The 23,999-nt window shown below is 38.5% G+C and overlaps 1 protein-coding gene across 1 annotated transcript in view; it reads left to right on the top strand.

Annotated features, from left to right (window-relative positions):
• Nucleotides 1-23,999, top strand: part of F5 (coagulation factor V) — a 72,521-nt gene that overhangs the window by 38,375 nt on the left and 10,147 nt on the right. The window contains exons 11-19 of the mRNA XM_016932051.4: nucleotides 1,628-1,778; nucleotides 3,705-3,917; nucleotides 5,167-8,014; nucleotides 11,627-11,801; nucleotides 17,287-17,523; nucleotides 18,490-18,700; nucleotides 20,211-20,390; nucleotides 22,285-22,401; nucleotides 23,399-23,470. Coding sequence (XP_016787540.3) covers nucleotides 1,628-1,778; nucleotides 3,705-3,917; nucleotides 5,167-8,014; nucleotides 11,627-11,801; nucleotides 17,287-17,523; nucleotides 18,490-18,700; nucleotides 20,211-20,390; nucleotides 22,285-22,401; nucleotides 23,399-23,470 — 4,204 coding nt within the window. The remainder of the gene's footprint in view (nucleotides 1-1,627; nucleotides 1,779-3,704; nucleotides 3,918-5,166; nucleotides 8,015-11,626; nucleotides 11,802-17,286; nucleotides 17,524-18,489; nucleotides 18,701-20,210; nucleotides 20,391-22,284; nucleotides 22,402-23,398; nucleotides 23,471-23,999) is intronic.

Here is a 23,999-nt window from a genome sequence, read left to right on the forward strand (position 1 = left end):
GATCCTCTCCCTCTTTCCACCCTCCATCCTCTGATAGGCCCCAGTATGTATTGTTCCCTTCTATGTGTCCATGTGTTCTCATCATTTAGCTCTCACTTGTAAGTGAAAACATGCAGTATGTGGTTTTCTGTTCTTGCGTTAACTTGCTTAGAATAATGGCCTCCAGCTCCCTCCATGTCCCTGCAAAGGACATAATCTTGTTCTTTTTGATGGTCACATAGTATTCTATGGTGTATATGTACCATATTTTCTTCATCCAGTCTGTCATTGATGGGCATTTGGGTTGATTTCATGTCTTTGCTATTGTGAAGAGTGCGAAAATGAACATACGCATGCATGTGTCTTTATAAAAGAATGATTTATATTCCTTTGGGTACATACCAAGTAATGGAATTGCTGGGTTCAAAGGTATTTCTGACTTTAGGTCTTTGAGGACTCACCATGGTATCTTCCACAATGGTTGAACTAATTTACACTCCCACCAAGAGTGTATAAGTGTTCCTTTTTCTCCACAACCTTGCCAACATCTGTTAGTTTTTGACTTTTTAATAATAGCCATTCTTATTGGTGCGAGATGGTATCTCATTGTGGTTTTGATTTGCATTTCTCTAATGATCAGTGATGTTGAGCGTTTTTTTCATATGCTCTTTGGCCACATGTGTGTCTTCTTTTGAAAAGTGTCTGTTCCTGTCCTTGGCCTACTTTTTAATGGGGCTGTTTGTTTTTTTCTTGTAAATTTAAGTTCCTTATAAATGCTCGACATTAGACCTTTGCCAGATGCATAGTTTGCAAAAATTTTCTCCCATTCTGAATGTTGTCTGTTTACTCTCTTGATAGTCTCTTTTGCTGTGCAGGAGCTCTTTATTTCAATTAAATCCCATTTGACAATTTTTGCTTTTGTTGCTATTGCTTTTGGCATGTTCGTCATGAAAGCTTTGCCCATCCCTGTGTCCCAAATAATATTGCCTAGGTTGTCTTCCAGGGTTTTTGTAGTTTGGGGTTTTACGTTTAAGTGTGTTGTTGTTGTTTTTTGTTTGTTTGTTTCTGTTATTTTTGAGATGGAGTCTCGTTCTGTTGCCCAGGCTGGAGTGCAGTGGTACGATCTCAGCTCACTGCAACCTCTGCCTCCCATGTTCAGGTGATTCTCCTGCCTCGGCCCCTCGGCCTCCCGAGTAGTTGGGATTACAGGCATAAGCCACGATGCCTGGCTAATTTTCTTTTCTTTTCTTTTCTTTTTTTTTTTTTTTTTTTTTAGTAGAGACGGGTTTTGCCATGTTGACCAGACTGGTCTTCAACTCCTGACCTCAGCTGATCCACCCGCCTTGGCCTCCCAAAGTGCTGGTATTACAGGCGTGAGCCACCGCGCCAGGCCTACATTTAAGTCTTTAATCCATGTTGAGTTAATTTTTGTATATGATGTAAGAAAGGGGTCCAGTTTCAATTTTCTGCCTACGGCTAGCCAGTTTTCCCAGAACCATTTATGGAATAGAGAATCCTTTCCCTATTGCTTGCTTTTGTCACGGATCAGATAGTTGTAGGTGCGCAGCCTTATTTCTGAGTTCTCTATTCTGTTCCATTGGTCTATGCGTCTGTTCTTGTACCAGTACTATACTGTTTTGTCCTCCAGAGGGCAGCAGACATCGAACAGCAGGCTGTGTTTGCTGTGTTTGATGAGAACAAAAGCTGGTACCTTGAGGACAACATCAACAAGTTTTGTGAAAATCCTGATGAGGTGAAACGTGATGACCCCAAGTTTTATGAATCAAACATCATGAGCAGTAAGTCAGAGTACTATTTTTGTTCATCAGTTTTTCATTCCTGTGGTTGAAATATGACTGTGCCTAGAGTCAGAGACATGGATTAAAATCTACTCGCTAAGGGGCACCTCCAATCCTCACTTCCAGTCCAAAGACTTGGTGATGAAATCCGTGGGTGACATCATAGCAACATTTTTAAGCAAGAGGTCAAAGGCTCACATCCTTAGAAATGCGTTTGATCTTCTATTCCAAGCGTGTGTGTGTGTGTGTGTGTGTGTACACAGACATACTCTGCGTGGTGAGGAAAAGGGTGAGGGGGTAGGACTAATGGAAGGTGTTATAGTCCATGTCAATAGTATCCTAGACTGAGTTCAGGGTGAATATATGGCCAGGACAGAAACAAGGCAAGTAATCCAAAGATGGATTGACACATCAAAGTAGAGCAAAATGAGTATAGGGACCCAAGAGTCTTGGAAAGGCATGCATGAAGACGTTTCAAGTGATCAGTAAGATGTTCAGAACAAAAGGAATTCCCTGAATGAGGGTTCCAGCATTTGCTGCAGTTCTAAAGTTCAGTGGCCAAAAGCACTGCCATGGCAGTCTGAGAGAAATGTCACTGAGCCAGCTGGAAGCAAACTTCTCCACAACAGCCAGGGTCCCCCTACTGATCCTCAGAGTCTAGAGTCATGGTAATCACCTTCTCTAGTAGGTAATCACACATGTGAGGATGATTTCTGCATGTTCTGTTCATATAGCTTCAGATGACTGACAGCTAGGGATTATCAGAGCTGACAGGTGCCAGGTCAAATAATTCAAACAGAAAATTACTCTCAGCCTTCTTTGCATAACTTCCTTTTGGCAGTGAATCTATCATAGTTCTAGACCAGTGCTGTCCAATAGAAACTACGTATGAGCTACATGCGTAATTTAAAATTTTCTGATAGCAACATTAAAAAGTAAAGAGAAATAGGTGACATTAATTTTAGTAATATGTTTTACTTAACTCAGTATATCCTAAATATTATCATTTCAACATGTAACCAATATAAAAATTAATGAGACTTACTTTACTAATAAGTCTTTGAAATTCAATGTATATTTTATACTCATAGCATATCTCAGTCCAGTCTACCCATATTTCAAGTGCTCGATAACCACTTGTAGCCAGTGGCTACCATATTGAACAATGCAGTTATAGACCATTTAGAAAAACATCTAGAATGAGGTATAAACTAATAATACATCATGTAAATTATTAAAGTCACTTAAGTGATTTAAGTAGGTATTTAAATATTTGTTAATGCCAGTCATTATACAGGTACTAAGGCTAAGAGTGGTAATCGAGGTAGACATGAGCCCTGCCCTTGTAGAAATCATACCTTTGGTTTACTATGCTTAGTACATAAGTAAATAAAAATATTGCCTACAGCAGTGTCCCTTTTAACAATAATGAAATGTATGAACTGGATACTCAAATGGAAACTGTGAATACTATGTAGATTATAAGACAGCAATAAAAACTATAAAATATGCTAAATGGGCTTTATTTTTAGGGACATTACTTCTTACCCAATGACTAATATATCAAAAAGATGAATTTCTTATATTATGCTTTTCCTCCAAGTGGAATTATTAGAATATCTTTAAAGGCAGAGAATGGAGCACAAAATATTTACTATACATTTGACGAATGACTAAATCAATGTAAATGGAAGGCTTTATCTTTTTCCTGAGATTTATCCTTTGGCTAATTTAGGAGAATAATCTCTCATTTGAAAATTCTGAGTTTGATCTTCTAGTCACATGTTAGACTAGATAAAGCTTATCTTGGATAATCACTGCTTTGACACAACCAAATTAACATGGAGACATTTATCTTAGGTATAATTAGACACATGCCCTTTTGTTGGCATAGACTTGGAATTTTAACAGATTTTACACTTTCAGCTATCAATGGCTATGTGCCTGAGAGCATAACTACTCTTGGATTCTGCTTTGATGACACTGTCCAGTGGCACTTCTGTAGTGTGGGGACCCAGAATGAAATTTTGACCATCCACTTCACTGGGCACTCATTCATATACGGAAAGAGGCATGAGGACACCTTGACCCTCTTCCCCATGCGTGGAGAATCTGTGACGGTCACAATGGATAATGTTGGTGAGTAAGAGTCTGGACACTCACAGAGGAAGCTTGCTTTGAATTTCTGGTCTATAAAGGTCTGCTGCAACTCTCCAGGCTACCAGTGCTCCTCTATTTATCTCCCTGACCCCCTGCAGGCTTTTCTTTCAATGTTTCTCATGATTTCTCTTTGAGAAATTAATGACTTAAATGGATCCAGTTCTTTAGTGTGGGTTATTTTTCCTTCTCTGGGCAAAGTAGGAAGTAAAAATATACAACAGCAGAAGAATAAGGCATAACTCTGAGGAAGAAGCATAAATATTTTGGCCACAAAATAGCATTTCTTTTATCAAAATGCCCTATTCGGTTTTTTGCAACAGTCATCTTCAATCATCAGGTACAGTGCCTTAAAGGCTGCTTCAGCAACAGCTTTGGAGTTTGTCAGACTGGAATGCAAGTCCTGATCTGCCAATCGATTGCTGTGTAACCTTACACAAGTTACTTGGCCTCACTGAGCCACAAGTCATTTATCTGGAAAACAGTGTAATCACATCTCACAGAGTTACTTTGACCATTAAAATAGTAATATGTGCCAAGTGCCTAGCACTCAGTAGACACCAACAATGGTAACTATTGGAGACTCACCAAGAAATCTTTAATGTTCCAGCAATGCATGCCATTTCAGAGATTCAAAATTGTCCTCGTGAATTATCACTTAGAAACATCTAAATGTCTCTTATTTGTGGGGATAGAGCTCATCACCATCCCTTTAATTCTAAGACAAGATGTGCTGTTAGGATATTTATTATATTAAAAGTCCATTTTATTCTTGATTCATCCCTTTCTTAATATATTTTAAAATAGTGAGCAACTATCTGTGCTGAAAGACCTTTTTATTCTTGATTCATCCCTTTCTTAATATATTTTAAAATAGTGAGCAACTATCTGTGCTGAAAGACCTTTTTTCCCCTCTAATCTCCACTAAGCAATACTTTTGGTTTTTATTCTGTTAAGCGAGATGAACGCACTGGTCATGTGCTTAGAGTCACAGCAATGTCAAATTACTTTAGAAAAACAAAAGTTTACTAAACATTTCATTCTAATTTTTCTCTCCTTATGTTATTTTGACCCAGTAATCAATAGTTCACAGACAAGCAGTGGTCCACAGCCCATACTTGAATATTCCTGATGAAAGTTTATTAGAAATTACCTGCCACAATGGATTCTTGTGTTTTCATGTCTTTTCCCAGACTTCCAGATCTCTCTTCTGTCTGTCTCTCTTCTGTAGGAACTTGGATGTTAACTTCCATGAATTCTAGTCCAAGAAGCAAAAAGCTGAGGCTGAAATTCAGGGATGTTAAATGTATCCCAGATGATGATGAAGACTCATATGAGATTTTTGAACCTCCAGAATCTACAGTCATGGCTACACGGAAAATGCATGATCGTTTAGAACCTGAAGATGAAGAGAGTGATGCTGACTATGATTACCAGAACAGACTGGCTGCAGCATTAGGAATTAGGTCATTCCGAAACTCATCATTGAATCAGGAAGAAGAAGAGTTCAATCTTACTGCCCTAGCTCTGGAGAATGGCACTGAATTCGTTTCTTCGAACACAGATATAATTGTTGGTTCAAATTATTCTTCCCCAAGTAATATTAGTAAGTTCACTGTCAATAACCTTGCAGAACCTCAGAAAGCCCCTTCTCACCAACAAGCCACCACAGCTGGTTCCCCACTGAGACACCTCATTGGCAAGAACTCAGTTCTCAATTCTTCCACAGCAGAGCATTCCAGCCCATATTCTGAAGACCCTATAGAGGATCCTCTACAGCCAGATGTCACAGGGATACGTCTACTTTCACTTGGTGCTGGAGAATTCAAAAGTCAAGAACATGCTAAGCATAAGGGACCCAAGGTAGAAAGAGATCAAGCAGCAAAGCACAGGTTCTCCTGGATGAAATTACTAGCACATAAAGTTGGGAGACACCTAAGCCAAGACACTGGTTCTCCTTCCGGAATGAAGCCCTGGGAGGACCTTCCTAGCCAAGACACTGGTTCTCCTTCCAGAATGAGGCCCTGGGAGGACCCTCCTAGTGATCTGTTACTCTTAAAACAAAATAACCCATCTAAGATTTTGGTTGGGAGATGGCATTTGGCTTCTGAGAAAGGTAGCTATGAAATAATCCAAGATACTGATGAAGACACAGCTGTTAACAATTGGCTGATCAGCCCCCAGAATGCCTCACGTGCTTGGGGAGAAAGCACCCCTCTTGCCAACAAGCCTGGAAAGCAGAGTGGCCACCCCAAGTTTCCTAGAGTTAGACATAAATCTCTACAAGTAAGACAGGATGGAGGAAAGAGTCGACTGAAGAAAAGCCAGTTTCTCATTAAGACACGAAAAAAGAAAAAAGAGAAGCACACACACCATGCTCCTTTATCTCCAAGGACCTTTCACCCTCTAAGAAGTGAAGCCTACAACACATTTTCAGAAAGAAGACTTAAGCATTCGTTGATGCTTCATAAATCCAATGAAACATCTCTTCCCACAGACCTCAATCAGACATTGCCCTCTATGGATTTTGGCTGGATAGCCTCACTTCCTGACCATAATCAGAATTCCTCAAATGACACTGGTCAGACAAGCTGTCCTCCAGGTCTTTATCAGACAGTGCCCCCAGAGGAACACTATCAAACATTCCCCATTCAAGACCCTGATCAAATGCACTCTACTTCAGACCCCAGTCACATATCCTCTTCTCCAGAGCTCAGTGAGATGCTTGAGTATGACCGAAGTCACAAGTCCTTCCCCACTGATATAAGTCAAATGTCCCCTTCCTCAGAACATGAAGTCTGGCAGACAGTCACCTCTCCAGACCTCAGCCAGGTGACCCTATCTCCAGATCTCAGCCAGACAAACCCCTCTCCAGACCTCAGCCACACGACTCTCTCTCCAGAACTCATTCAGACAAACCTTTCCCCAGCCCTCAGTCAGATGCCCATTTCTCCAGACCTCAGCCATACAACCCTTTCTCCAGACCTCAGCCATACAACCCTTTCTCCAGACCTCAGCCATGCAACCCTTTCTTTAGACCTCAGCCAGACAAACCTCTCTCCAGAACTCAGTCAGACAAACCTTTCCCCAGCCCTCGGTCAGATGCCCCTTTCTCCAGACCTCAGCCATACAACCCTTTCTCTAGACCTCAGCCAGACAAACCTCTCTCCAGAACTCAGCCATATGACTCTCTCTCCAGAACTCAGTCAGACAAACCTTTCCCCAGCCCTCGGTCAGATGCCCATTTCTCCAGACCTCAGCCATACAACCCTTTCTCTAGACTTCAGCCAGACAAACCTCTCTCCAGAACTCAGTCAAACAAACATTTCCCCAGCCCTCGGTCAGATGCCCCTTTCTCCAGACCCCAGCCATACAACCCTTTCTCTAGACCACAGCCAGACAAACCTCTCTCCAGAACTCAGTCAGACAAACCTTTCCCCAGACCTCAGTGAGATGCCCCTGTTTGCAGATCTCAGTCAAATTCCCCTTACCCCAGACCTCGACCAGATGACACTTTCTCCAGACCTTGGTGAGACAGATCTTTCCCCAAACTTTGGTCGGATGTCCCTTTCCCCAGACCTCAGCCAGGTGACTCTCTCTCCAGACATCAGTGACACCACCCTTCTCCCTGATCTCAGCCAGATATCACCTCCTCCAGACCTTGATCAGATATTCTACCCTTCTGAATCTAGTCAGTCATTGCTTCTTCAAGAATTTAATGAGTCTTTTCCTTATCCAGACCTTGGTCAGATGCCATCTCCTTCATCTCCTACTCTCAATGATACTTTTCTATCAAAGGAATTTAATCCACTGGTTATAGTGGGCCTCAGTAAAGATGGTACAGATTACATTGAGATTATTCCAAAGGAAGAGGTCCAGAGCAGTGAAGATGACTATGCTGAAATTGATTATGTGCCCTATGATGACCCCTACAAAACTGATGTTAGGACAAACATCAACTCCTCCAGAGATCCTGACAACATTGCAGCATGGTACCTCCGCAGCAACAATGGAAACAGAAGAAATTATTACATTGCTGCTGAAGAAATATCCTGGGATTATTCAGAATTTGTACAAAGGTTTGGCCAGTTTTCTCCTTTTTTATTCTCATTTTTCCATTACTGCTGAAAAAAGTAGCTACTACAATTCAGGGGGATAATTGTGGGCAAATTATACTAAGAACAGTATGGTTCCCCTATTGCAAGTTGGCCTGTTCTTTTTCCTTTGTCAATTCCAAGATTGCTTCTTTACCTTAGATGACCCCTGGACAATATAAGAACAATCACTGTGAGAACTCTATAATATTCTGTAATTAAGCATTTTTCTGTGTCCTCTCCTCTTACTACCCATGTTTCTACTGACTCTTATTGCTCCAGGCAGAGCCCAACCTATCCATAGCTGTATGCTAATCAATATGATTTAATTGAAGTTAGCCTCAAATCCAAACCCAAATATGATGTAGAAATCTTTTTGCATTTACTTGTTTGGATCAGAATTTCTAAGAGATCCAAATTGCTTTTTTAAAAGAATGTTTACAATTCAGTTTTGCTTAGGGGTAGAAAGCCATGTTGAACTAGGCTCTTTGTTCTGGGATGAAGATACAGAAAGAGAAGAGAGAGGAGGAAAGGAGCGAGGCTTAGTCAACTACAAATTCTCAGGGATATAGCATGATGACTGTGCATCAACTATCTAGATATGCCCACAGCTTTTACTAAAGCTGTTACACTAATCACTTAAAAAACCAAAGTGTAATTACAGTAGGCAAACACAATGTATGGTGTGACTTATGCAAATGAGTTCATTAATCTGATGCCTGACATCTCCACATTAGAACTCTGTTTAAAACACCTTTTCCTATGACTTCCTATTTAAATGTTGCACTCAATACCACATGAGAACAACTAGCTACCTGAGTATTTCTAAGCAAGGCCCCGAGGGAGTGAGATGCAGGGCCTGTCCAGAGTGAATAGGGATGGAACCACTTTCAAAATCTTGTATTCCATTCAAGGCTCACAACCCACTTTTATGGCAGTCGAAGTTGCTTTACCCACTCCCTTGTGTTCTGTGAGTTTGCATGTTATGCTCAGAGTCTGGAAAGATGGGATTAGTAGGGGAGGTAGACCAGAAGAAAGGCAGAAGGAGATTCTCTGTTGATGACTCACAGTATATAGCAAATATTATGGGTTTGATGGGTGAGTGTTTGGCTTGTTTCCACAGGCTTGGGAAATGTGAGAGTCAGTGGGAGAATTCGACATGCTTCAGTCCTAGACTGAGCCAATGAACTAGATGGAAATAATGTGCTTTATTTATTTATTTATAATTTTTAATTAAACTTTTTATTTTGGAACAAAAACAAAATAGATTCACATACAGTCAAGAGAAATAATACAGAGAGATCCTTTGGGTATCCTGAGTATTCTTTACCCAGTTTCTCCCAGGGGTAACATTTTGCAAATCTATAATACTATATCACAACCAGCACACTGACGTTGATACTGTCAAGATACAGAATGTTCACCATCACCATAAAAATCCCTCTCATTACCCCTTTATAGTCACATCTGCCTTCCTCCCACCATACCCCTTCCTTATTCCCTGGCAACCAGTAGTCTGATCTCCATTTCTATAATTTTGTCATTTCAAGAATATTACATAAATGGAATCAGGCAACATGTAACCTTTGGGGACTGGTATTTTTTCACTCAGTATAATTCTCTGGAGATTCATCAGGTTATTGCATGTATTCCATTATATGGGTGTACCACAGTTTTTTGTTGTTGTTGTTGTTTTATAAACATTTATGGTGTAAACATGATGTTTTAATATATTTATAAATTGTGAATTGGCTAAATCAAGCTAATTAACCTATGCATTACCTCACATACTTTTTTGTGGTTAGAACACTTAAAATGTACTCAGCAATGTTAAAAATTCGGTGTGTTGTTATTAACTACAGTCACCATCTTATAAAACAGATCTTCTACATTTATTTCTTCGAACTGAATTTTATCTTTTGACCATTTTCTCAATGCTCCACCTCTGTATCCCTTTGTTAACCACTGTTCTACCTTCTGCTTCTATGAGCTCAATGTTTTTAGTTTCCACATTATAAGTGAGATCCTGCAGTACTTGTCTTTCTGTGCCTGGCTTATTTTATGTAACATAACGACCTCCTGGTTCAGTCATGTTGTCACAAATGACATTTCTTCGTTTTCTTTTTTTTAAATGCTAAATAGTATTTCATTGTTTATGTAGATCACATTTAAGAAATCCATTTATTTGTTTATAGACATTTGGGTTGCTTCCCTATCTTGGCTAATGTGGCTAATGCTGCAGTGAACGTGGGAGAGCAGATATCTCTTCAACATACTGATTTCATTTTCTTTGGGTATATACCCAAAAGTGGGATTGATGGATCATGTGGTAATTCTATTTTTAATTTTTAAAGGAACCTCCCATACTGTTTTCCATAATGGCTGTACTAATTTACATTCTCACCAAGAGTATACAAGAGTTCCCTTTTCTTCACATCCTTGCCAACATTTATCTCTTGTCATTTTTATAATAGCCATCCTAACGGTGTGAGGTGAGCCCTCTTTGTGATTTTAAATTGCATTTCTCTGATTATTAGTAATGTTGAGCATCTTTTCATATATTTGTTGGTCATTTGTATGTCTTCTTTTACGAAATGTCTATTCAAGTCTTTTGCTCATTTTTTAATCAGGCTATTTGGGTTTTTTGCTGAATTGAGTTCCTTATATTTTTAATATTAATATTCTTATCAGATATCTGGTTTTCAAGAATATTCTCCCATTCCAAAGGTTGTCTCTTCACTCTGTTATTTCCTTTGCTGTGCATAAACTTTTGAGTTTGATGGCAATCCCATTTGTCTATTTCTGCTTTTGTTGCCTGTACTTTCGAGGTCAAATCCAAAAAATCTTTGTCCACACCAATGTCAAGAAGCTTAAGAATAATGGACATGAGCAAAAAACAAATGTGAGAAGAGTGGCTACTTTTAGGGTACAAAACATTCACCCATCCAGTGACTTTCATAAGTGTGACCTTCTAATTAATCTGACCATTGTCACCTGATAGCCCCAAGCTCTGGCACTGTCCCATTACATGGCTTTGTCTGCCTTTGATCTTAAAATTTGGTGTGTTAACATACGATTATATTTATACATTCATTTATATGTTTGACAAAAATTTATTAAGTTCCTGCTGTGTGTCAGATAATGTGCTTACCACTGGAGAGAGTACTATGAGCAAACTAGGCACAATGGCTGACCTCATGGCACTTATACCCAGTGAGAGACAGATATTAATAGATAATCTCACAAATAAATTATATATAATCTACAATATATACTATAGAAATATTATAAGAATACTACAGGAATTTACTATATATACTATAATAATACTATAGAAATATGAGAAATTGATATAGAGACTTGACCTAGTCTAAAAGCTCATAGGAAGACTTACCTATAAAATAATATTTGAGTTAGGAATTGAAAGATATTTACTGGCTTTTGTTTTTATCCACTTATATATTTACTCATTTATCCACCAAGTATTTATTAAAGACCTTCTCTATGCTAGATGCTATATTTAGAAAGAGACAATTTCCTAAATTCTGGGAACAGTCTTTAATTTCTTCTTTTACACAAATAGTATTATTATTTCAGGGAAACAGATATTGAAGACTCTGATGATATTCCAGAAGACACCACATATAAGAAAGTAGTTTTTCGAAAGTACCTCGACAGCACTTTTACCAAACGTGATCCTCGAGGGGAGTATGAAGAGCATCTCGGAATTCTTGGTCCTATTATCAGAGCTGAAGTGGATGATGTTATCCAAGTAAGTCTTTTGAGCACTGCTAAGAACTTCGGAGGAATTTCCACAAGCACCAGAGGGTTGTGAAGGTGCAGGTGGCAAGAGAGCTATAGGTGATTTGTTTGTTTTCCAGGATTAATGAATAATTACATTTCTTTTCAAAGACTCCTTGCCAAGCAATTTGGCAATCTTCGAGACTAAAAAAAAAAGATCTAATTTTTTAAATGCTGAAAACTACATAATCTGTGGAAAATCTTTCTGTAATTTCTATCTAAAGCTAACCTATCTAAAGTTAACACAGAAAATTAATATATTCAAGAGCAATTGAATTGGGTTTCATAGCAGTGGTGGTGGTGGTGGCAGTAGCAGTGCTAGTAGTAATAGTAATTTAGAAATATCTTCCGGTGTTTTCCTAAAAAAATAAATAAAATGAAGTTAAATAAAACGAGTAAGGAAAGTAAAGATGTCTCCGTGCCCTCCAAAAGTGAGCAAGTTTCTTCAGTGTCTTCCTAGTTCTGGTAATTTCTTTCAAAATCTTGTGTCCGGACCCACGATTATAACTTGCTTTTATAACAAAGTTTACTTCCGCCATTTTTGCTAACCGCTCACGTTCAAAAACCCAGAAAGAACCCTGATTCTAAAGTAAGCTATTCTAGATTTTAAAATATAATCTACTATACCTGTGTAAGCATTCACTACATTTTCAGTGACCATTTGCTCTTTTTAAAAACGTAAACAAGTACATAGGGATATAAGAATCTTAATTATTCTAAATTTTCCATGAAGCTATGGTAGGCAATATTCTCTTTTATGATTAGAGGATCCTTTTTCAAGATGAACGATAATTTAACACAATATTTAAAAAACTTATTCTAAGTGAAGTAACTCAGGAATCAAAAACCAGACACTGTATGTTCTCACTTATAAATGGGAGATAAACTGCGGGTATGCAAAGGCAGACAGATTGGTATAATGGACATTGGAGACTCAAAAGGGAACGGGGGATGGATGAAAAGCTACCTATTGGGTACAGGGTACACTACTCAGGTGACAGGTACACTAAAATCCTAGACTTCACCACTATACAATTCATCCATGTAACCAAAAACCACTTGCATTCCTAAAGCAACTGAAGTTTTTAAAAAAATTTAAAAATCAAAATTAACGCACGAAAGCCACAATAAACAAAACCTCACAATTGTGAATACAGACAGGATCAGTAACAATGTTGCATTGAGACATACTGGAGCCTTAGGCAAAAGGAAAAAAATCAAATACTGAATCTTTGTTTTAGCCCTGGATTTCACTAGATAAAAATGACTTCATTTGTGTATTTTAAAAATAATTTTAACTTTTATTTTAGATTCAGGGGGCATACGTGCAGTTTTGTTATCTGGGTATATTACGTGATGCTGTTGTTTAGGGTATGATTGATCCCATCATCCAAGTAGTGTGCATAGTACCCAGTAGTTTTTCAGCCCTTGCTCATCTCCCTCCTTCCCCCTTCTAGTAGTCCCCAGTGTTTATTGCCATCTTTATGTTCATGAGTACCCAATGTTTAGCTCCCACTTATAAGTGAGAACATGTGGTATTTGGCTTTCTGTTTCTGCATTAATTCACTTAGCATAATAGCCTCCAGCTGGCATCCATGTTGTTGCAAAGGACGTGATTTCAGTCTTTGTTATGGCTGCCTAGTATTCCATGGTGCATATGTACCATATTTTCTTTATGTAGTCCACCACTGATGGGCACCTAGATTGATTCCATGTCTTTGCTACTGTGAATAATGCTGTGATGAACATCCTAGTACATGTGTCTTTTCAGTAGAACAATGTGTTTTCTTTCTTTCTTTCTTTCTTTCTTTTTTTTTTTGAGATGGAGTCTCACTCTGTCGCCCAGGCTGGAGTACAGAGGTATGATCTCAACTCACTGCAACCTCTGCCTCCCAGGTTCAAGCAATTCTCCTGCCTCAGCCTCCCGAGTAGCTGGGATTACAGGCACCCACCACCATGCCCAGCTAATTTTTGTATTTTTAGTAGAGACAGGGTTTTACCATGTTGGCCAGGCTGGTCTCAAACTCCTGACCTCGGGCAATCTGCCTGCCTCAGCTTCCCAAAGTGCTGGGATTACAGGCATGAGCCATTGCGCCGGGCTGAACAATTTATTTTCTTTTTTGGCTATATACCCAGTAATAGAATTGATAGGTCAAATTGTAGCAGGACAAGCCACAGACAAAAACCCCTCAGACACCAAGTTAAAGAAGGAAGGGGTTTATTCAGCCGGGAGCTTTGGCAAGACTCATGTCTCCAACAACCGAGCTCCCCGAGTGAGCAATTCCTGTCCCTTTTAAGGGCTCACAACTCTAAGAGGGTCCACGTGAGTGGGTCGTGATTGATTGAGCAAGGAGAGGGTACGTGACTGGGGGCTGCATGCACCGGTAATTAGAACAGAACAGAACAGGACAGGGATTTTCACAGTGCTTTTCTATACAATGTCTGTAATCTATAGATAACATAACCGATTAGGTCACGGGTCGATCTTTAACTACCAGGTCCAGGGTGTGGTGCCGGGCTGTCTGCTTGTGGATTTCATTTCTGCCTTTTAGTTTTTACTTCTTCTTTCTTTGGAGGCAGAAATTGGGCATAAGACAATATGAGGGGTGGTCTCCTCCCTTAAAATAGTAGTTCTGCTTCAAATTCTTTGAGAAACCCCCAAACTTCTTTCCACAGTGGCTAATTTACATTCTAAGCAGCAGTGTATAAGCATTCCCTTTTCTTCACAGCCTCACCAGCATCTATTTTTTGACTTTGTACTAATAGCCATTCTGACTGGTGTGAGATGGTATTTCACTGTGGTATTGATTTGCATTTCTCTGATGATTAGTGATGTTGAGCATTTTTTTCACATTTGTTGGCTATTTGTATGTCTTCTTTTGAGAAGTATCTGTTCATGTCTTTTGCCCACTTTTTAATGGGGTTATTTGTATTTCGCTTGTTCAATTGTTTAACTATCTTATAGTTTCTGGATATTAGACCTTTGTCAGATACATACTTTGTGAATATTTTTTCTATTCTGTGTCTGTTCACTCTGTAGATAGCTTCTTTTGCTGAGCAGAAGCTCTTTAGTTTAATTTGTCAATTTTTGCTTTTGTTGAAATGCTTTTGAGGAATTAGTCATAAATTCTTTCCCAAGGCTGATATCCAGAATGGTGTTTCCTAGGTTTTTCTTCTAGGATTCTTATAGTTTGAGGTCTGACATTTAAATCTTTAATCCATCTTGAGTTAATTTTTGTATATGATGAATCCAGTTTCATTGGATTCATTGGGGTTCAGTTTCATTCTTCCACATATGGGTAGCCGGCTATTCCAGCACCATTTATTAAATATGAGTCCTTTTCCCCTTGTTTTTTGTTGTTGTTGTTGACTTTGTCAAAGTTCAGATGGTTGTAAGTGTGTGGCTTTATTTCTGGGTTCTTTATTCTGTTTCATTGGCCTATGTGTCTGTTTTTGTATCAGTACCATGCTATTTTGGTTATTGTAACTTTATAGTATAGTTTCAAGTCAGGTACTGTGATACCTCCAGATTTGTTCTTTTTGCTTAGGATTGCTTTGGCTATTCAGGCTCTTTTTTGATTCCATATGAATTTTAGAATAGCTTTGTCTAATCCTGAGGAAAATGATTCCAGTAGTTGTTAAAAAATAGTGTTGAATCTGTAGATTGCTTTGGGCACAATGGCTATTTTAACAATACTGATTCTTCCAATACATAAGCATAGAATGTTTTTCCATTTGTTTGTGTCATCTATGATTTCTTTCATCAGTGTTTTGTAATTCTCCTTGTAGAGATCTTTCACCTCTTTGGTTAGATGTTTTCCTAGGTATTTTGTATGTGTGTGTGTGTGGCTATGTTTAATGGGATTTCGTTCTTGATTTCGCTCTCAGTTTGAACATTACTGATGTATAGAAATGCTATTTTGTACATTTGTACATTGTATTTTGTATAATTGATTTTGTACATTAATCTTGCATCCTGAAACTTTACTGAAGTCATTTATCAGTTCCTGGAGCCTTTTCATGGAGTCTTTTGGGTTTTCTAGGTACAGAATCATATTGCCAATGAAGAGAGATAGTTTAACTTCTTTTCTTCTTTGGTTGCCTTTTATTTCTTTCTCTTGCTTGATTGCTGTGACTAGAATTTCCAGTACTATGTTGAATAAGAGTGATGAGATTGGGCATCCATGTCTTGTTCCAGTTCTCACGGGGAAGGCTTTCAGCTTTTGCTCATTCAGTATGATGTTGGCTGTAGGTTTGTCATAGATGGCTCCTATTAGTTTGAAGTATGTTCCTTCAGTGCCTAGTTTGTTGAGGGTTTTTATCATGAAGGGATGTTAGGTTTTATCAAAAGCTTTTTCCACGTTTATTGAGATGATGATACTGTTTTTGTTTTTAATTCGGTTTATGTGGTGAATCACATTTATTGATTTGCATATGTGGAGCCACTTTGCATCCTAGGAATGAAGCCTATGTGATTGTGATGAATTAATTTTTAATTTGCTGCTGGATTTGGTTTGCCAATATTTTGTTGAAGATTTTTGTGTCTATGTACATCAGAGATATTGGCCGGTAGTTTTCATTATTCATTGTGTCTTTGCCAGGTTTTGTTATTAGGGTGATGCTGGCTTTGTAGAATAAAATAAGGAATAGACAATTAGGGGGTCTTTAATCACTAGAAGTTATAGACGGGCTGGGAGGAGCTTCATGGGTCTGACTGCTGGGGTGTGAAGACTTCTCATATGGCATTTAAGTCCTTTACCATCTGGCCCCATCCTGCTCCTTTTCTAGCCTCATTTCTCACCAGGTTCCACCTGTCCCTGTGCATTTCACAGCCCAGTTCCACCCAGATCCTTGCTATTCCCCAAACTCTTCTTTTACTCCCCTGCTCACAGGCATCCTTCTGCCCTTCTGAGAGTCTGAAATGTCTTTCGAGCTCCTGTTCATTCTATGATGGCCAATTCCATTTCCTCTAAGAAACTTACCTTAATTCTTCCAACCACTCCTAAATATTCAACCAAATTGTTCCTCCAGGGCATTGTCATCTGAACCCACTTAGACTTTGTATATAGCACCTGTTGTCTCCAGATTTGTCGTGTGGATGCCCATGTGCATGTCTGTTTCAGCAGTAGCTTAAAAGCTTCTTATGAACAAGAATCAAGCTTCTTTCATCTTCACGTCTCCACTACCTATCACTCTCATTTCAATAGTAGATAATGTCAGTACTTTAGCCTTGAGCCTAAGAACAAATATCTTTTCGTATTTCTGGAGAAAACTACTTGGGCCATATCTCACAGGATGGTTATGAAAATTAAATGAAATAATATACATAAGTTATTTTGTACCTTATATCTTAGCTCCGATTTTATAACCAGCCATTTTGACTTATAATGCTGACATTTTTATGGTTTAGATTTTTGTTAAGCTTAAGTACATTTGTGGATCATTCCTTTTCCTAGGTTCGTTTTAAAAATTTAGCATCCAGACCGTATTCTCTACATGCCCATGGACTTTCCTATGAAAAATCATCAGAGGGAAAGACTTATGAAGATGACTCTCCTGAATGGTTTAAGGAAGATAATGCTGTTCAGCCAAATAGCAGTTATACCTACGTATGGCATGCCACTGAGCGATCAGGGCCAGAAAGTCCTGGCTCTGCCTGTCGGGCTTGGGCCTACTACTCAGCTGTGAACCCAGTAGGTACTTTCATTGAAAGTTTTTCTCATTCCCCTAACCTCGTAATCTGAGTCCACCAAATGGAAGAGTCGGGGTTATTTCTTGTCAAATGTCTGTCTTGCTTTTCATGAGGAATGCATAAGGGTGCGGTTAACAGTCTGCATTTATCATAACCAGGGACTCTCCATGCAGCTCTTCAGATGACAGAGAGAGAAACATTTATTCAGTGGAGAGGAGGGAAGATTACTTGAATGATTGGCCATGAATTAGAATGCCTACATTTACAGAAGATGGCATTTATTTGAAATTTTCTTGAACAAGTATTAGCTATGTTCTGCTCTTTCTTTATGAAAAGAACTGCAAAGTCAAGACTCCTTTATCTGTCATTCTGCAATGTATATATACTTCAAAACAATATGTCATACACAGTATATGCATACAATTTTATCTGTCAATTAAAAAGAGAAATAACTCCTCCATTTCAGGCATAGTGGAAAGAGCACAGACTCAGATTTAAATTTTTACCCTGTCAATGCATAATCCTAGGAAATTCCTTGACCTCTCTTAGCCTGGTATCAGAAGTTAAAAATGAGATAACAGTACATAGTGCATGGTAAGCACTTGGTAAATATTTGTTCAATGAATGAATTTATATTTACCATATAAGATAGTTGTCAGGATTAAATGGGAGATTGCAGGCAAATCATTTAATATAGTAATAGATTCTCAATAAATAGTATCCCTTATATTATCAATTTATTATTATCATCATTGTTACTGGGATAAAGATCAATCAGAGGAAGGAGGATTATGAATACAACAGAATTAGGTGATAAATATCCAGGCTTATTACGCCATTCATTTATAATCTTCATCTTCAAATTCAGAGCCTATCAGAAAGTTTCCTTTTCTATATGATGAGTGATTATCAGAAGAGCAAGGAAATTCCTGAGAAAGAGGCAATACAATTTACTCTGTTTTTCCAGGAAAAAGATATTCACTCAGGCTTGATAGGTCCCCTCCTAATCTGCCAAAAAGGAATACTACATAAGGACAGCAACATGCCTGTGGACATGAGAGAATTTGTCTTACTATTTATGACCTTTGATGAAAAGAAGAGCTGGTACTATGAAAAGAAGTCCCGAAGTTCTTGGAGACTCACATCCTCAGAAATGAAAAAATCCCATGAGTTTCACGGTATTTTCCTCGGACTTTGATCTAATCTCCTAATTAAATCACACTGGGTCACAGTGATTTCTGCCCTTAGATATTCACAAGATTAGACATGAGATGCTTCTGAGACACCCAGAGCTACAACTAAAACCGGTTCCTTCACATTCCAGAAGGCTGATGTAATGTGGCAGGTGACACTGTGGGTGAGGCAAAAAGAGAAAGTCTGAAAGATAGCACAGAGAAGCTGCTGCAAAACAAACCAACAGAAAACCACAACAACAAAAAGCCAGTGTGCTTCAGCTGGTAACATACATTGAAAAGGAATTAACATTGTTCTGCAATTTAAAGTTAATAAGCTTGTTTCTGGATCTCTAAAGGCACAAGTGTTTATATAAAAGAAATGATCACCTGTGTGTCTTTTCTAAAATAAGAATGATGTTAACAGTTTTAGCTCTCAGCAGCTACCAGGTGGCACCCAAAGCATATGAGAACAAAATGAGATAAGAAACTAGGTACCCAGGTAATAGGAGAATAGTGGCAAGAGAGCATTTGGGTGGTCACACTGGGAAAAGTGTGCCTATTTGGAAATTCACTCAGAAATTTGCCCTGTAAGCTAGTAACTGAAACAGAAACTGAGAAGAGAAAGGTACGAGCTTGTGTTATGAATATGTAGATAGGTGTTCTCACGCCTGATATATTTTTAAGGATGCCCAAATGATCTCAACCCGTCCCTCTCCAAAAATTCACTTGCCTGGTTTCTGAAATTTCACAGCAGTTCCTCTAACTTAAGAAGGAGGAAACAAAGCACTTCCCTCACTTTGGTTTCAGTTAAATGTTTGGTAACACTAAACTTTATCTTTACAATTTTGTGTTACATTTTTAAGGTGATCAAGTTTCTCAGGAACTTTTTTAAAAATCCGCATATTTTACTGTGGGGAGAGTAGATAAAGCCTGAGAACCCTAGATATCTAATCTGAGAAGTGGGCAGAGGAGTTGTCATACCAATAAGAGAATAAACATGACTTGCTATGGTTGCTGGATACACCAACGATAAACTCCTAATTTTATAAACTCCTAGACTTCCTAATTTGCCTGAAACTTTCTCTGAATTTAGAAGGCCTTAAGGTGACATGCTGCATATCTCCTTGCTGACTCTAATCCCTGGAGTTTACTTTGTCTGCCCATATTTGTATTTATCTTTTGTAGTTAAGCAAAATTAAGACTGTTAATGGAAAGTATACACGGGTAAAGCATGGAACTGTAAAAGCTGAGGAAAAGAGTGATAAACTGCTTGGAAAGGGAGTTCCCCCTGCCTTCTGCTGTAGGCTGGTGTGAATGATATGAGAAGGACTAGTGGTTCTGCTTTAGCCTCTCACTAATGTGACATACAAGAGGGCCCTTTCCATGGCTAGGCAGGCCTGGGAATGCAGAATCATGAGGAATATGGGTGTTGAGTGGGTTGCCCCATATTTCCTTGTCACTCGCCCTCTCTGTGTCAACATTTTTAATTGATTTCAACTCTTTGTCCTTTCAGCCATTAATGGGATGATCTACAGCTTGCCTGGCCTGAGAATGTATGAACAAGAGTGGGTGAGGTTACACCTGCTGAACATAGGCGGCTCCCAAGACATTCACGTGGTTCACTTTCACGGCCAGACCTTGCTGGAAAATGGCAATAAACAGCACCAGTTAGGGGTCTGGCCCCTTCTGCCTGGTAAAGATTGGGTAATGGGAAGAGGTCCCTGCTAAGAAATACAGGGAAAAGGCAATCTGTAACTCCTTCTCATTTCTTCCTGGTGCATATACTTCCTAAGGGGTCAGAACACAGGGTTCTGGCATAGAGCCTAGGCAAACCCATAGACCCAAAGTATATACGGAGTACAAAAATGTCACCTAATTTATGAACTATTTGCAGCACCACACAGGCTAAATGTGTGACCCAACTCAGTTGCTACATAACATGCAGTTTCTCCCAAGCCACTGTGTGTCACACAGATGAGGTCTTAAGCAGATGAAAAAATGAATCCCACAGGACTCAGGCAGCTACAGCTGTCTCTGCTGGGAGGGTTTCCAGATTCTTCAGTTCTGCTCCTCTTCTAGGCCCTATCACCCTAATATCTTTGGGCAAGTGACTCCAGGAATCATATTTTTTAACTGACTTATAGACTGTTTGAAGAGGAAAACATTTTTAAAAAATAATTATAAAAGTTAAAGAATAACAAAGGTATTTAGAACTTTTCATGTGCAAAATAAAGATAAATGTAGATTTAAACAGTCTACAATTATACAGAAGGGATGTTTCTGTGCCAATGAGTTGTTTGTAAGTGTATCTACTTGTGCAGCAGTATAAAAACCTAGGAAGTCAGTTAAAATGCAGATGTGAAGGCAGAGGGATTTTGTTCTCAGAGACTTTAAAGTAGATTTTGGGCAGAATTCCAAGGAGTCTGTATTTTTAACAAGCAGCCTTCCTTCTATTTTGCCTTCTATTAAAAGTAATGGCAAAAACCGCAATTATAGTTTGCACCAACCTAACACATGCTGCCTGAGGAGTTAGTGAAGGCAGCCCCTCGACAGCACTTTGGGTGACATTGTGTGAATCTGCCTCAGATGCAGGCACAGAAGTCCAAATGGACTGGTTTGATTAAGAGCAGGGAAAAAAAGAGGGTTCTTATTGGTTTTTCACATGCCAGTAACTCACTAATACATCTAGAGAGTATTAATTGTATTATATTAATATCATATTAATTAATTAATATAATAATTAATAGATAATTTATTGTATTAAAATCAGAGACAGAAGAGATTCAGTCAAATTTACTCATCTTTTCATCAAGTATTAGAAGATCAGTCATCCTTCCTATCAGCCTGCAGACAGACTGAGAAGCTAGGATTGGCTGGTGTCTCTAAATCTGCAAACCTAAATACCTGCATTGGAGAGAGGAAAACTGGAGACATTTTTCAGTGTGTTTGAGGAAGATAATCATATCTATTCATTTTCACCCACAATCTGGGAAACAGTCATAAATTATAGTCAACAGAATTTAAATATTAACTGCCAGGGGGTAATGTTAAATACCAGAATGGATAGCCAGAGGTTTTAGAAATCTCATTCTTTCAGTGTTTTTTCTGAGCAATTTATGTAAATCTCTATTCAAATATGTAAGCTTTATGGAAAACTTGAAAACATGGAGGAAGAAGGTTTTATTTTTATTTTCTTATATAAAAAAAGAGAAAAAAGCAAAATGAAAAGAGAGAAAGGAAACATGTATGATATTTTTGAAGCCCAATGATGTCATTCGAGGTCACTTTGATAATTAGGACTGTGAAGCTGTATTGTATGTGAGTTAATTTGTAACATTATATTTAGATAAGTGAAAGTTTCTTCTAGTGAGGTGTGGTGATTTAAAATTTTTTTTAGTTATCTCTGTGTGTGTGTTGTTATTGTTTTGTTTTTATCTGTTATACTTTTAGTCCTACCTAAAGAAAAATGGTTAAATTCTATTTGAAAGCCTCTTGTGAAGCAGGAATTTTAGGATTCTTAGAGAACTATCAACCACAATATTTACTTGTTAATTTTTGCAAGTGTAATGTTGTTCTTTTTATTTTAGGTTCATTTAAAACTCTTGAAATGAAGGCATCAAAACCTGGCTGGTGGCTCCTAAACACAGAGGTTGGAGAAAACCAGAGAGCAGGGATGCAAACGCCATTTCTTATCATGGACAGAGGTATCACAAGAGCCATGTGATATTTGGTTTGGCAGGAGAGTGCCTATTACTAGAATATTACCAACTTTTAGATTGGAAATATTCAACTCTAAGAACTCTGATGTGACAAAGGCATAATTTGTAGCCATAATTGCTTTTATTCCGGACCATGGTCTGATTGCATTGAAAATACATCAGTCAGATCAAAAGCATTCCTGTCAATTGGGAGACCTGTGTAAAGCATCCTTCTTCATGACTTGTGATCCATGGACAAGTGCATATAAGAAATCTTCCAGCTTCCAAGAGTTGAGGAGGGAAAAGGTCACAGGAATTTAACAATGACTGAGTCACTAAACTTGACATTTCAGCATTTAGGAAACACAGTTTTCATCTGTCCATCTGTTCATCCATTCTTTAAGCCATTACTAAGCACTGTTGAGTATGAAGCACTGTGCCAACATCCAGGTAGCACAGTGGCTGGTATCCCTTCCTTGATCAAGATATAAATAACCTTGTAACTTTGAGGTCAACTTTTGAGAACATAGTCTCATCAGGGCTAGAACTTTTTTTCATATTTTTATATTTTGTATTTTTATTTTTTTTGTAGAGAAGAGGTTGCCCAAGATGGTGTCAAACTCCTGGCCTCAAGTAATCCTCCCCCCTCAGCCTCCCAGAGTGCTAGGATTACAGGCATGAGCCACTGCACCTTGCCATGGATGGTACCTAATGTTGTAAAATAGCATAATTTAAGATAAAAGCAGAAGAAAATCAGTTTAAAAAATGATTACATTTCAGGATTTCAGTTGCTTTCTTCTAGGATGCCACTATATCTATTAAAGCACCAGTCTTGTTAGTGCATTTACCATTTTATAATCAGATATATTTAAGTCAGGGCCACACAAGGTAGGTAAAAATATCTAATTATTGAGTCAGAAACATAATCCCTAACCATGGAGTTTTACTTTATTATATATATTTTCTAAGCAAAAATTATTCACTTTTTTTCTGTTTTTCATAGACTGTAGGATGCCAATGGGACTAAGCACTGGTATCATATCTGATTCACAGATCAAGGCTTCAGAGTTTCTGGGTAAGTTGTAGCACCATGGTCTGTGAATGGTACCCCCTACAGTTGTGCAGCATGCAGCCTATGAAACCATACATGACAATCCTATCTATGAATCAGTTTTTCTCTTTATGCTTTTCTCTACTACAATGTAGTGAAGCAGCTCCATTTGGGGTACATATATGGTAAAGGAAGGAACACTATGGTAGGAGCTAAAGGCCTGTTAGTGTGCTCTTAACACTGCCACCTCTTCTGGTGTATGATGATCCCAAAGAGTCTTTTCCAGGAAAAACCGATAGCTGGGGGTCATTGATTTCTCTACATAAAAAGCCCAGCCTCTCTGAAGGGATTTGGCAAGGATCAGATAGCTTACTCTTATGACCACGCGCCCATTTCCAAAACTCTCCTCAGTCATCTTTTCTGGGTTTGACCACACGTGTAGCATTTCAGCCAGATTCACAGGGTCTTATCAGCCAGGCATTATAGTCCCCATTAATACGGCCCTTTGCCTGTGGCAACCATTCATCTATTCAGAAAACTTTGTTGAACCTTC

Source organism: Pan troglodytes, chromosome 1 (assembly GCF_028858775.2).
Source record: "Pan troglodytes isolate AG18354 chromosome 1, NHGRI_mPanTro3-v2.0_pri, whole genome shotgun sequence".
NCBI classification, from domain to species: domain Eukaryota; kingdom Metazoa; phylum Chordata; class Mammalia; order Primates; family Hominidae; genus Pan; species Pan troglodytes.